Genomic DNA, 12,307 nt, shown 5'->3' with positions numbered 1-12,307 from the left:
AAAGATAATGCCCAGTCTATTCAGATTTCTTCCTTTTGGTAGAAATCTATCCCTCAATCATATTAAACTCAAATATATCAGCCTTCTTCCTCTGTCTTGATCTGAAAGCTAAAACCATCTTCAGCTTCTAAACTTCAAATGAAAGTCATAATGAAAGCCTGAGGGAAGACCCTAAGACATAGCTGGTATACCCCTGGACGTGGTCTGCCTTGTCAGGGGTATCATGTGGTTGGCCTAAGTTCCTGGAGAGATTCAGTTGCTATCCTCCTTTACTTTGTAATAGGTTCTTCTTCTTGTCAAATGACGAACTTCTGGAGATCTTGTCTGAAACAAAGGACCCCCTCCGAGTGCAACCACACTTGAAGAAGTGCTTTGAAGGGATTGCCAAGTTGGAGTTTACAGACAACCTGACCATCGTCGGCATGATCAGCTCAGAAAAAGAAATTGTTCCATTCATACAGAATATCTATCCAGCTAAAGCCAGAGTAACTCCCTTTACCCATTTTTGGTTTTTTCCCCTCCATAACACAGCAGAGAGCATCAGAGAGAACACTGGCCAAACATTTGAACCATCTTTTTTAAATGGCCTGAGTATGTAATGCTTGGATCCATCAATTAACCACTGAGTGATCTGAGAAAGTTATTTAATCTCTGAGTCTATGGTCTCAGTTGACACAGTCCTAAAATGAATATTTTCCTGCAAGCCACATAATTAAGTTTGTGGAAGGATATGAACCTAACTTGGTATACAAGTAGTAGCAGGAATTAGGTCCAAGTAACTGATGCTGTTTCAATCTGTATATGCAGAGGCCAACAGAAATGATGCTACCATCTTCTTGTGACACTTGTTTTCAAAGGGTCACTAGAACATTACAGGTGCACTGAGACATGATGCCACTTAGTTTTCCTAACATTGTGACCTTATAGTGAGTGAAATGGAAATTCCATTCCTGCTGAAGGAATGGAATTCCACACTGAAGTAGAAATGCACACTCTGGTCCTTGCGTTGTTGACTGTTTTTGCCACCCACACATGCAAACTGTAGCAACCACAAGTCATATCACCAATCCAGGTATCACCCAGCTAGCTTACATGCTCCTAATGTTAACAGCTGCAATTACCTGAAGTTATAAAACCAAACAATTTGCTGCAAATTCAAATTGCCTTTGAAGCTCTAAGGAAAAACTCAAATGCCTGTATTGCATCCCATACCAATTAAATTTTAAAAAGTGTGGGGTGGGAATCAGACATCTGTGTTTTAGAAAGAGTTCCAGAGGACTCCAGTACACAGCAGAGTTTGGGAGCCATACTAGAATTATGCATGAATCAAACCTGTTTTTAAAAAGAGCATTTTATTAATTGAAATATGAATGTTTTGCTTGCTTTCAGAGAAGTTAATTGTTTCAGAAAGTGACCCCCCCCAAAAAAAAATCACATGACAGAAATCCCTATTGACTTTTAAGGAGGCATAAAGTTCTTAGAATAACAGAGACAAATGTAAGGTAAATGGTTAAAGAATATTGGATGGAAGATATGTCAAATCTTTGGCTTCCCTCCAGCCCCATTTAGAGAGAAAAGTGTGTTAAGCGCATGGATCCTGCCTCGAGGCTGTGCCTGACTTGCTGCCTCTACATCTTGTCCTATAGGGCATGGTTGAAAAGTGGCTGCAGCAGGTGGAGCAGATGATGCTTGCCAGTATGCGGGACGTCATTGGACTTGGAATCGAAGCATATGTCAAGGTAAACAAGAATCAGCATACACATGTCAGGGTGTTGGTTTTGTGAAGGGAACTTTGGGGAGAAAGCCAAAAGTCCCTGTGCCTCTTTCCCTTACTTTTAAATCCTAGGAGAATGAACATGTTTTAGTGAGGTATTTACAGTTAGAAGCAAATGATACAACACAAGAGGGTTGAAGAGAACCCTTGTATTGCTTCGAACCAGTTGTGTTCATCAACTGGAATTCATAGCAGCAGATCTATTTAGAGCCCCTTCCAACTGAACATTTATTTCCATCACATAACTGCTGGATGGCATAACTTAGTGAGTTCCCAAATCTTTAATGGAAACAGTTGTGACATAGGCCTAAGAGAAAGCAGCCTGTCACAACCTTTAGCTGAGCTTTATCAAGGTTCATGATGGCAGAATCTAACTTTAGTCCACTATGGATTTTTTTTGTTTGTTTCCCTCCTCCATTTCCTATGTGTTCTTAAAACAAAACATGTTCCGTTAACGCCTTTATCCTGAAATATGGAAGACTGACCCTGCTACCCTTCATGGTAGTTTTTACATTGCGAATGAAAGGCCATTTTTTTTTCTTTGATACGTTGTAAATCAAAAATTGGTGAGAGAAAACAGCATATGTCACTGGTATGAAATTAATTTCATGCAACCAAATCTAGCAAGAGTCAGCAGACTTTTTTTCTGCAATGGGCCATATGGTAAATATTTTCAGCTCTATAGGGATGCATTCCCATTACAACTGTTTAGGTTTGTCCTGGTAGCACGAAAGTATTGCAGCCAATATATAAATGATGGCCATGGCTGTGCTCCAATGAATGACCTTTTATGAACAAAACAAGCATGATGAGATCTGGTTCTCAGGCCACAGCTTACCTACTTCTGATCTATATTGAAGGAAAAAAAAAACATGGGGCAAAGAGGGCACGGCTAAGAAAACAGCCCTGCAGTTTTATGTAGCTGTTAACAAAGTAGACTTTTCCCCAAATACCACCTTGATTATAACCTTTAGTTTAAAAACAAAATTTGCTAGATGAAAGCATGAAAAAATGGATCGATCAGATTGCTAATAATGTTCTTTTCCATAAAGTCAATAATGCCAGAGATGTCAAGCCTTAGGCACCTAATGGTGGGGAGGGTTTCGTGTTTGTTGTGTGGGCAAGTTGAGGGGTCATGTTTTTAGACAGTTCAAACTGCTCACAATAATCTTACAGCAGCAGCCCCCCTCACCTGCCGACTTTTCCCAGGTCCCTCGTAACCAGTGGGTCTTGCAGTGGCCTGGTCAGGTGGTAATCTGTGTGTCCTCCATCTATTGGACCCAGGAGGTGTCTGAAGCCATAGTGAAAAGTACCCTGCCGGTAAGTGAACCTACCTTGAAGCTTGCAGAGGAGATCCAAGCATCAACCAGGAGTTGAATGTCATTATCATTAGAGTAGCCATGTTTTAGTTCTGAAACAAAAATCATCTGGGCTCACAGTGGTCACGAAATCCAGTGTTCTCTTGAGGACACTAAGTTTAGAAGTGGTGCCATTGTAGAGTTGTGTAGTGCGAGACTTTGCACAGACAGAAATTCTAAGTCTCATCAGCATTTACCTCCAGGGATCTACCTGGCAGAATTTTCACCAACAAAGACCTTTTTGGCTTCCTGTGCCAAAAGACCAGTACCATTTTCCTTTTGTTCTCCATTGCAGCCCCCTCCTTACCATTCCCAGTCCCAAACAAACTCACCTCCAGTCCTTTCAAGATTCAGAACACTTCTGCTTTCTTTGATTGCATCTCTATGTCCCAGTTTCCCTATCTGTTAATAGAGATGGTGTTTCCCATCACGCCACCATGCCCTGGAGTGATGCGTGCTGAGAGATGTGCCTTTGTATCCCAAAGGTGGCAGGCAATTGGTGCGGGATAGCCATTGGTCCAGCCATCCATTATTCATTTAATAAACATTTGTCATCTGTTCTTTGCTGTGACTACTGCTAGGCAGAGGAATCAGAGGTGACCAAGATAGGCACGCTCTGTCCTTATGGATTTGCAGACTAGCGGGTGACATGAAAGGACCCTTATATAGAACTATTTTAAGAAAAGAACAGTTGAGGAAGTGTGGAGAAGAGGGAGGAGGGAAATGAGAGAAGAGATTGGATTGGGGAAGATTTCTCAGAAAAATAATGTCTTAAGAGGAGACCTAAAGTATGACTAGGGATTAGCAGAGAAGGAAGAGTGTTCTAGAAAGTGGAACTAGAATATGCAAAAAAAGTCTTCAGATAAAAATCATGGTGCATTGCACAACTGAAGGTACCATGATCTGGAATAGCTGTGGAATGTGCATGTCTAAGAGAGATGTAGAGAGCAGCACCCCCACAAAGGGCTTTACATGTACCCCAAAGGCATTGTGGAAGCATTGAGAATATATATATTGCTGTGTGCCAAAGACTTTGGTATTAATAACTGTAATAACTACGGGTTTTCACTGAATGTTTTATTCACATGAAATATTTTACCAGGTGCTTCACTCTGTCTTTACTGTATCATTCAATCCTCAAAGCATTTTAAAGATGTAGTTATAATGATCTAAATCTAATAGACCAGGTGGCTGATGCTCAGAGGCTTAAAATCATTTCCCAGAACCACATAGCTAGGGCATAAGAAAGGTGAGATTTGAACTTAAGGTGCTCTTTTTCTTTTTTAAACTTTATTTTTAGGGGTGAGTATTTAGCATAGCATTTAAAATACTACTAAGCATACACATATCCCATATCAGAGTGCCAAAATTTAAGTCCCAGCTCTATTCCCAGTTACAGCTTATTCTTCATGTGCACCCTAGAGGCAGCAGGTAGTGGCTTCAGGAATTGGATCCCTCCATGTGAGAGGTCCAGATTGAGTTCCTGGTTCCAGGCTTCAGTCTGGCTCAGCTCCAGCGGTTGCAGGCATTTAGGGAATAAACCAGTGGGTAGGAGATCTCTATCTCTGTCTCTGACTTTCAAATAAATAAAAATTTTAATTCATCTAGATTTTTAATCTCTTCATTTAGAAATAGAACAGGGTTAAAATAATGTTATAAAAATGATGTGAATAGTTACCATATACCCTTAGTCCAGATTCCGTAGATATTAATGTCTTCCGTAACCATAGTGCAGTTAGCCAAATCAGGGAATAAACATTTTATTAGCATATTCTATTCTATAAACCTTTTAAATTGGCTAATTTAAGTCTAGGCAGTTGCCCCACTACTCTCCTTTTTTCCTACAGTAGGATTACATGTTGTTATTTTATTTTGACATCTGAATCATCTCCCTTAATCTGAAAAAGTTAATTCTTTCTTACTGTGCATTTTATATACAGTAAAAGTTAACTCTTTTTAGCATACAGTTCTGAGTTTTCCCAAATACCTATAGTCATGCAGGCACAATGACAAGCAAGGCACAGAACAGTTCCACATCCCCTTATACACTCTATATTTACTCTATCTACTCTACTCTAAGCCTCTGGAAATTATCAATCTGCTTTCTGTCCCTAAAGTTTTATCTTTTTCCCACTATCCTAAACCTGAAACCACAACAGTATATAGTCTTCTAAATCTGGCCTCTTTCAGTTTGCATAATGCATTTGAAATTCATCTAGATGTTAATAATGGCTGCCGGAAGCTTTGAGGGATAAACTTACAGGAAGGCATCTGGCCATTGAGTGGTTGATGATGTCATTCCCTGAATGGGGATTACCAGAGGAGAATCCAGTTTAATCATTTGTCCCCTCCCCTGTTTCTGTCAGGATTTTCTGAACAAGTGCAACGATCAGATTGCACAAATTGTCCAGCTGGTGCGAGGGAAGCTGAGCAGTGGAGCTCGACTCACTCTCGGGGCCCTTACAGTCATCGATGTCCATGGTAAGCAGCGAGGCTTCCCCTGGTATTACTGACTTTCCAGGAATGGCATTCAGACTTGCTTTCAGTTCCCTTCCCGGATGGAATGATGCAAGGTTTCCTACCCATTAGGGCGAGGCTTTTCTAACTCAGAGAAGATGTGGGAGTAAAAAGAGAAGCCAATATCACATCATTTCCCCTGCCCCCCCCCCTCAACCTTATTTCCAAGAACCCTCCAAGCAGGACTCAGTGGTGGCCAAAGCCATGGCTGAGATTCCGCAAGCTGGAGTGGTGTCTGTGGGTTGACCATCCATCCACTAGAAGCTAAAGTTTGCGCTCCATTGTATTATTTCTATGTGCGTCTCACTGTTTGAGAATCTGGGACTTAAGTAAACAGTGTGATGAGAGGCTCACAGCTGGTAGGTGGCAGAGGCTCCTGTGTCTGATTTGGAACCCCAGAGACTAGAAATGGGTGGTGGTGTGGAAAGGAAGTAGTGATAGGTGATACATTCCAGAACTTCCTTTGAGGAAGGAATGGGAAACAGGAGAAGATGAGAAAGAGGGAGGAAGGAACACCTTCTTTACCTAAAACAAAGCATCCCCACATCCTCACTCCAGTCATCACCAAGGAAACAAGGGCTGGGCCAGGTTGGTTGCCATGTCACAGCATCTCTTGCTCACACACCCAGCTTTTAGGGCAATGTGCAGCATCCAAGGTGAGTGCTCATTTCAGTTGGACTTCACCTGGATGGACTAGCGTGATCAAGGAGAGAGAAGAGAGAACATATTCTTCATTTAGACACATACCCAGCTAGTAGAAACAATACAGCCATTATTATTTTCCAGAGTACTTCAGAGTGGTTGGTTTTACAAATGTGTGTACACACACACACTATATAGTGAAAGTGAATCTCAAAGGGTCTTTCATGTAGATTCTACTCCTGCTACAACCTTGAGAGAACCTGGAGAAGAGCCCAGCATGATGGCTCAATGGCTAAATCCTCAGCTTTCAAGCTCTGGGATCCCATATGGGTGCTGGTTCGTGTCCTGGCTGCTCCACTTTCCATCAGGCTCCCTGCTTGTGGCCTGGCAAAGCAGTAGAGGATGGCCCAAAGTGTTGGGACCCTGCATCCATGTGGGAGACCTGAGGATGCTCCTGGCTCCTGGCTTCAGATCGGCTCAGCTCTGGCTGTTGTGGTCATTTGGGGAGTGAACCAGCAGATGGAAGAGCTTTCTCTGTCTCTCTTTCTCTGAAAATCTGATTTTCCACTAAAAAAATTTTTAAAAGTACCTGGAGAGGGCCTGGCATGGTAGCCTAGTGGCTAAAATCCTTGCCTTGCATGTGCCAGGAGGCCATATGGGTACTGGTTCTAATCCCGGTGGCCTCGCTCCACTTCCCATCCAGCTCCCTGCTTGTGGCCTGGGAAAGCAGTCAAGGATGCATCCATGTGGGAGACCCAGAAGAAGCTGTAGCCTCTTGGCTTCAGATCGGCGCAGCTCTGGCTGTTGTGGCCGCTAAGGGAGTGAACCATCGGACGGAAGATCTTCCTCTCTGTCTCTCCTCCTCTCTGTATATATGACTTTCCAATAAAAATAAATAAAATTTTTAAAAAGTACCTGGAGAAGAGTTATATTCTTCAGGAGAGAAGGACTGTTCTCCACAGGGCTCCAGACTTTACTGTAATAAAGATTACTCTAACAGAGAGGCAGGAGATTACACAAGAATCCTCTTGTCAAGTTACACTTCTGAGATCCAAATGCTGAACCTGCTGCACCAGCTGTGAGATCTCAGTAATTCTCAGCCTATGAGTTACCTAAAAAATTAATTAATGGTTTTCATAAGCCTGTATAACTCTACAACTTCAGAGCTTTTGTCATTGTAAGAAAATGAAATTAGGCATGTAATCCTATGAAAGAAAGGGGAAAAATTAGAGACTTATCTCCCAACTGGTTTCTCAGGCCTCCAGATGGAGAGAATAACCTAACTCTGAATTCATAAAATGCCTTTCTTCATTTACGATTTGACTGTCCCAGGCCAAGGGACTGCATTCTTTTTGAATATCCTAGAGAAATAGAATAGACAAAGCATTTAGGGTCAACATATATATATATTACAAAGTCATGCAAATCATTCTCCAGGGAGTTTAATAACAATGGCTAATATTTACATTCTGTTTCTGTCTGCTAGACACAGTGTGTAATATATTTCTGTGTGTAATATATACTGATGTAATCCTCATAGTAACTATATAAAATAGATACTTTGTTATCCTCATTCTATAGGTTATGCTACTGAGGGACAGAGAGATTAAATAACTTGCCTAGAGTTCCTTAGCTAGTTCATGGTGGAACCAGAATCCAGACCCATGCAACATGATTTCGGAATCTGCACATTTACTGTCTTTGCTATGCTGCTTGAAAGAAGACAATGCAGCAGATTGCCTGACCCTTTGGAAGGATGCGAAGACCAGTTCTGGCAGATATCACTGCCTGCGGTTGGGTGTTGGCAAAGGAAAGTGGTACCACCCGACAATGGAGCATGAGGAGTAGCTTAGATCTCCACTGAGAAGTCTGTGGAGATGAGAGAATTCTAATGGCTCTGCATGTGTGTTTCTGCCCATGTGTGTCCAAACAGCTCGTGATGTGGTGGCCAAGTTAGCTGAGGACAACGTGTCTGACCTGAACGATTTCCAGTGGATTTCACAGCTGCGCTACTACTGGGAAGCAAAGGACGTGCAGGTGCAGATGATAACTACAGAAATCTTGTATGGCTATGAGTACCTGGGAAACTCCCCCCGGCTGGTGATTACACCTCTCACTGACCGCTGCTACAGGTAAACTCTGAGGTTTTAAAACCTGAAGGATGGAATAAAGAATTCCATAACAGAAAGAGAAAGGTTAAAACTTTCTGGGGCCAATACCTTTACAATGTCTTCATTTCAGATATTTACATTCTTAGAGTTTTGCTTATAGTCAGCATGGTCCCCAAGATGGGCGGGAAAATACCAGACCTTCAGAAGGGCTAGAAATGAGGACCTGGTTTAAGTTCCAGTGCAAATCAATACCTTTGAAACAGTAAGTATGAGGCACAGATGTGTGAACATAAACATGACATGGGACTTAAATAGAAAGCTACCCATAACAGGAGTGAAAATGGTGCTTGGAATTCAGGGCCAAGAAACAGACACAGGTCAGGTCAAGGACGCAAACAAGGGTTCTGGAAGCTCTGAACATCCATTAGCCAGCCATCTAATGAAGAGATGGTGTCATTCTGTGCTCAGCAAAGTACTTTCTCACATTCCTTGAATTCATAACAATAGAAATATGGATTTGTAAACTTGTCAATTTTGTTTAGATTTTCTTTTCCATTTTTGCTTATAGTGCTTTTTTTAAATCAAAGAAATAGTACTTGAAAATATTTTCTTTATTCAAAATCACTTGTATTCTCAGGACAGCGTTTGGGTGCTGGTTTGTGTCCTAGCTGCTCCATTTTTTAAAGATTTATTTATTTGGGCCCAGCGCAGTACCCTGGTGACTAAATCCTTGGCTTGTATGTGCCAAGATCCCATATGGCCACTGGTTCATGTCCTGACTGCTTTACTTCCCATCCAGCTTCCTGCTTGTGGCCTCAGAAGGCAGTGAATGATGATGGCCCAACGCCTTGGAACCCTGCACCCAAGTGGATAACCCGGAGGAGGCTTCTGGCTCCTAACTTTGGATCAGCTCAGCTTTGGCCATTGCAGTCACTTGGGGAATGAACCAGTGGACAGAAAATCTTTCTATCTCTCCTTTTCTGTAAATCTGCCTTTCCAAGATAAATAAGTAAATGAATTTTTAAAAATAAGATTGATTGATTTGAAATGTAGTTAGTGGGCTGTGGAGGGGAGAGACAGCAATAGAGATCTTCCATCTGCAGATTCACTCCTTAAATGGACCAGTGGGGCTGAGCCAGGGCAAAACCAAGGAACCCGGAGCTGCTTCTGGGTCTCTCGCATGCTTACAGGGGCCCAAGCACTTGGGCCATTCTCCACTGCTCCCAGGCACATTCAACTGTTTTGCTTCTGATCCAGCTCCCGGATAATGGCTGGGGAAAGCAGAGAATGACCCAAATGCTTGGGTCCCTATTATCTGTGTAGGAGACTTGGAAGAAGATTCTGGCTTTGGCCTGACCCAGTTCCTACCATTGCAGCCATTTAGGGAGTGTCCCAATGGATGAAAGATATTTGTCTTTTTTCTCCCTCTCTCTCGCTTTCTCCGTATCTCTGACTTTCAAATAAGTGAATGTAATCTTTTTTTAAAAAATTACTTGTTCTATATGTTCTGTTTTACTTTTTAAAATTTATTTCTTTGAATAAGTGAAGCAGACAGAGAAAAAGAAATCCAGTCCTACACACAAATCTCTCATCTCCTGGTTTTCTCCCCAAATGCCTGTAATCATTAGAGCTTGGCCAGTTTGCAATCTAAGCCTCCTACATTGGTGGCAGGGTTCCAGCTCCTTAAGGCTTCTCGAGCTGGCTCCCTGGATGGACATTAGCAGGAAGCCGGAATTGGGAGCGGACCCAGGACTGAATCCAGGTACTCTGACATTGAATGTAAGCATCCCAAGAGGCATGTTGAATAACTATGCCAAATGCCCACCCCAGTGGTGATTGGTTTTCATTTATTCATTCATTTATTGTGCTCATTGTTCAACAGCCATTTGGTTTTTTAAAACTATATTGTCTCTAAGGTATACAATATGATGTTGTAAGACTGCAGATAGCAAAATACCCGCCATAGTGACACAAATTAGCATACCTGTCATCTTACATAGACAGCCTTACTCCCCCACCTCATGACAGGAGCACCTGTGATCTACTTAGTTAGTAAAAACCCTGAATACAATACATATGATTATCCTTAGGCCTCATGAACAACCATTTCTTGAAGTGTACATGTCAGATACAATGTTAGCTTGATGAGAATGAGGAACAGAATTCAAATATGGCCCCTGAAGTTAAGAGTTCAGAATGTAGTTGGAGAAGTATATTTATTTTCACCATTCTGTTGGCACTGGTGATCTCTGGAATACGGACCTTATGAGTATTTTTTCCACTTTTATTTGATTGATTAATGGAAGGATATGTATATATGTTCATTTATTTATTTTTTTCTTTATAATTTTTGTTTTGTCAGTCACTTCAAATATAGATATTGCATACATACCGTTATGTACTGGTTTTTCTTAAAATCTGAGATATTAATATCCCAGAATGAGAGATTCATGACAGTGATCATAACATGGCATCATTACATTGTGATTCAGTGAAGCGATATTTATAATTAAATACCAAATGGTATGACACCCACACAGTTTTTATGTTCTCGTTGACTTCCACAAATAAGAGACAACATGTGAAGTTTGTCTTCTTTCACTTAGCATGATGATCTCCAGTTTCATCCATTTTGTTGCAATGTCAGGATTTCATTCTTTCTTACAGTGGGGTAATACTCCATCATGTGTGTATACCATGTGTTCTTTAACAGTCATCAGCTGATGGACCTCTAAGTTGATGAGATATCTTTGCTATTGTGAGTTATAGTGTTGCAAGCATGGATTATACAGTAGTTTAAGCTGCTATCTGCTTAATGATGGCATCTTGTATGAGTACTAGTTTAAGTCATAGGTGCTCCATGTCCTATCTAGCTCCCTGCTTCTGCTCCTGACAAAGCAACACAAGGTGGCTGAAGAATTTGGGATCAGCCATATTAGATACCCAAATGGAGTTCCAGGCTCTGGGCTTCAGCTTGGCCCAGCCCTGGTTATTGTGACCATTTGGATGAACCAACTAATAGATCTCTGTCTTCCTCTATCAGTTCCTCTCCCTGTAACTCTGCATTTTGGATAAATAAATCTTTTTTTTTTAAATGGATACATATAATAATTTATCCAGTCATCTATCCAAACACATATTTATGGATGCTAATCATACACCAGTCATAGTTCCAGGCTCTGAAAACAATGATGACAGAAACAGGACTTTTTACAATGATGACGTATTGATTTTATCACTGGGGAGAAATTGTAGCTAAATTTAACAAAAAAACCAGCTTCTTTTTGCTGTATGTTAACACTCGTGCACTGTGTTCCTGTTTTCTTTCCTTTAGGACGCTGATGGGAGCTTTGAAGCTGAACCTTGGGGGAGCTCCTGAGGGGCCAGCTGGAACAGGCAAGACAGAAACTACCAAAGATCTGGCCAAAGCTTTGGCCAAGCAGGTAGGGAGAAGGAGTCCCCTGCCCCTCTCTGGACTCCTATATAGGGAAGTGGGAATGCAGTTCAAGATCGTTCAATGTAAACAGGTAGAATGGGGCCCCAGCACTTCAAGTACAACAAAGAAAGAAGCTTTACCCTGCGTGATGTTGCAGGGTAGTTGAGATGGAATGGAACCAGCCTAACAGGTACCTACCTCCTTCCCCTTTCTAGTGTGTGGTCTTCAACTGCTCGGATGGTTTGGACTACAAAGCCATGGGGAAGTTCTTTAAGGGGCTTGCCCAGGCTGGAGCATGGGCCTGCTTTGATGAATTCAACAGGATTGAGGTAACTCTGGCTTTAGGTTATAGAATGGAGGGGTTAAACATGGAGGGGCCTTTTCTGGGATCTTAGATTCTTGATGACAGGGCCTTATGTCTAATGTCTCTTGCCAAGAATTTATGCTCAATGAACTAAGCAAAAATACT

At 41.7% G+C, this 12,307-nt stretch overlaps 1 protein-coding gene across 1 annotated transcript in view; it reads left to right on the top strand.

The window, feature by feature from the left end:
• DNAH3 (dynein axonemal heavy chain 3) overlaps positions 1-12,307 on the top strand; it is a 126,985-nt gene that overhangs the window by 48,739 nt on the left and 65,939 nt on the right. The window contains exons 24-30 of the mRNA XM_036492811.2: positions 284-485; positions 1,647-1,739; positions 2,984-3,094; positions 5,499-5,613; positions 8,225-8,423; positions 11,737-11,845; positions 12,054-12,167. Coding sequence (XP_036348704.2) covers positions 284-485; positions 1,647-1,739; positions 2,984-3,094; positions 5,499-5,613; positions 8,225-8,423; positions 11,737-11,845; positions 12,054-12,167 — 943 coding nt within the window. The remainder of the gene's footprint in view (positions 1-283; positions 486-1,646; positions 1,740-2,983; positions 3,095-5,498; positions 5,614-8,224; positions 8,424-11,736; positions 11,846-12,053; positions 12,168-12,307) is intronic.

This window comes from Ochotona princeps, chromosome 24 (assembly GCF_030435755.1).
Source record: "Ochotona princeps isolate mOchPri1 chromosome 24, mOchPri1.hap1, whole genome shotgun sequence".
Taxonomy (NCBI): domain Eukaryota; kingdom Metazoa; phylum Chordata; class Mammalia; order Lagomorpha; family Ochotonidae; genus Ochotona; species Ochotona princeps.
The sequence above is the reverse complement of the archived record's forward strand: the minus strand, read 5'-3'. Positions and strand labels throughout refer to the sequence as shown.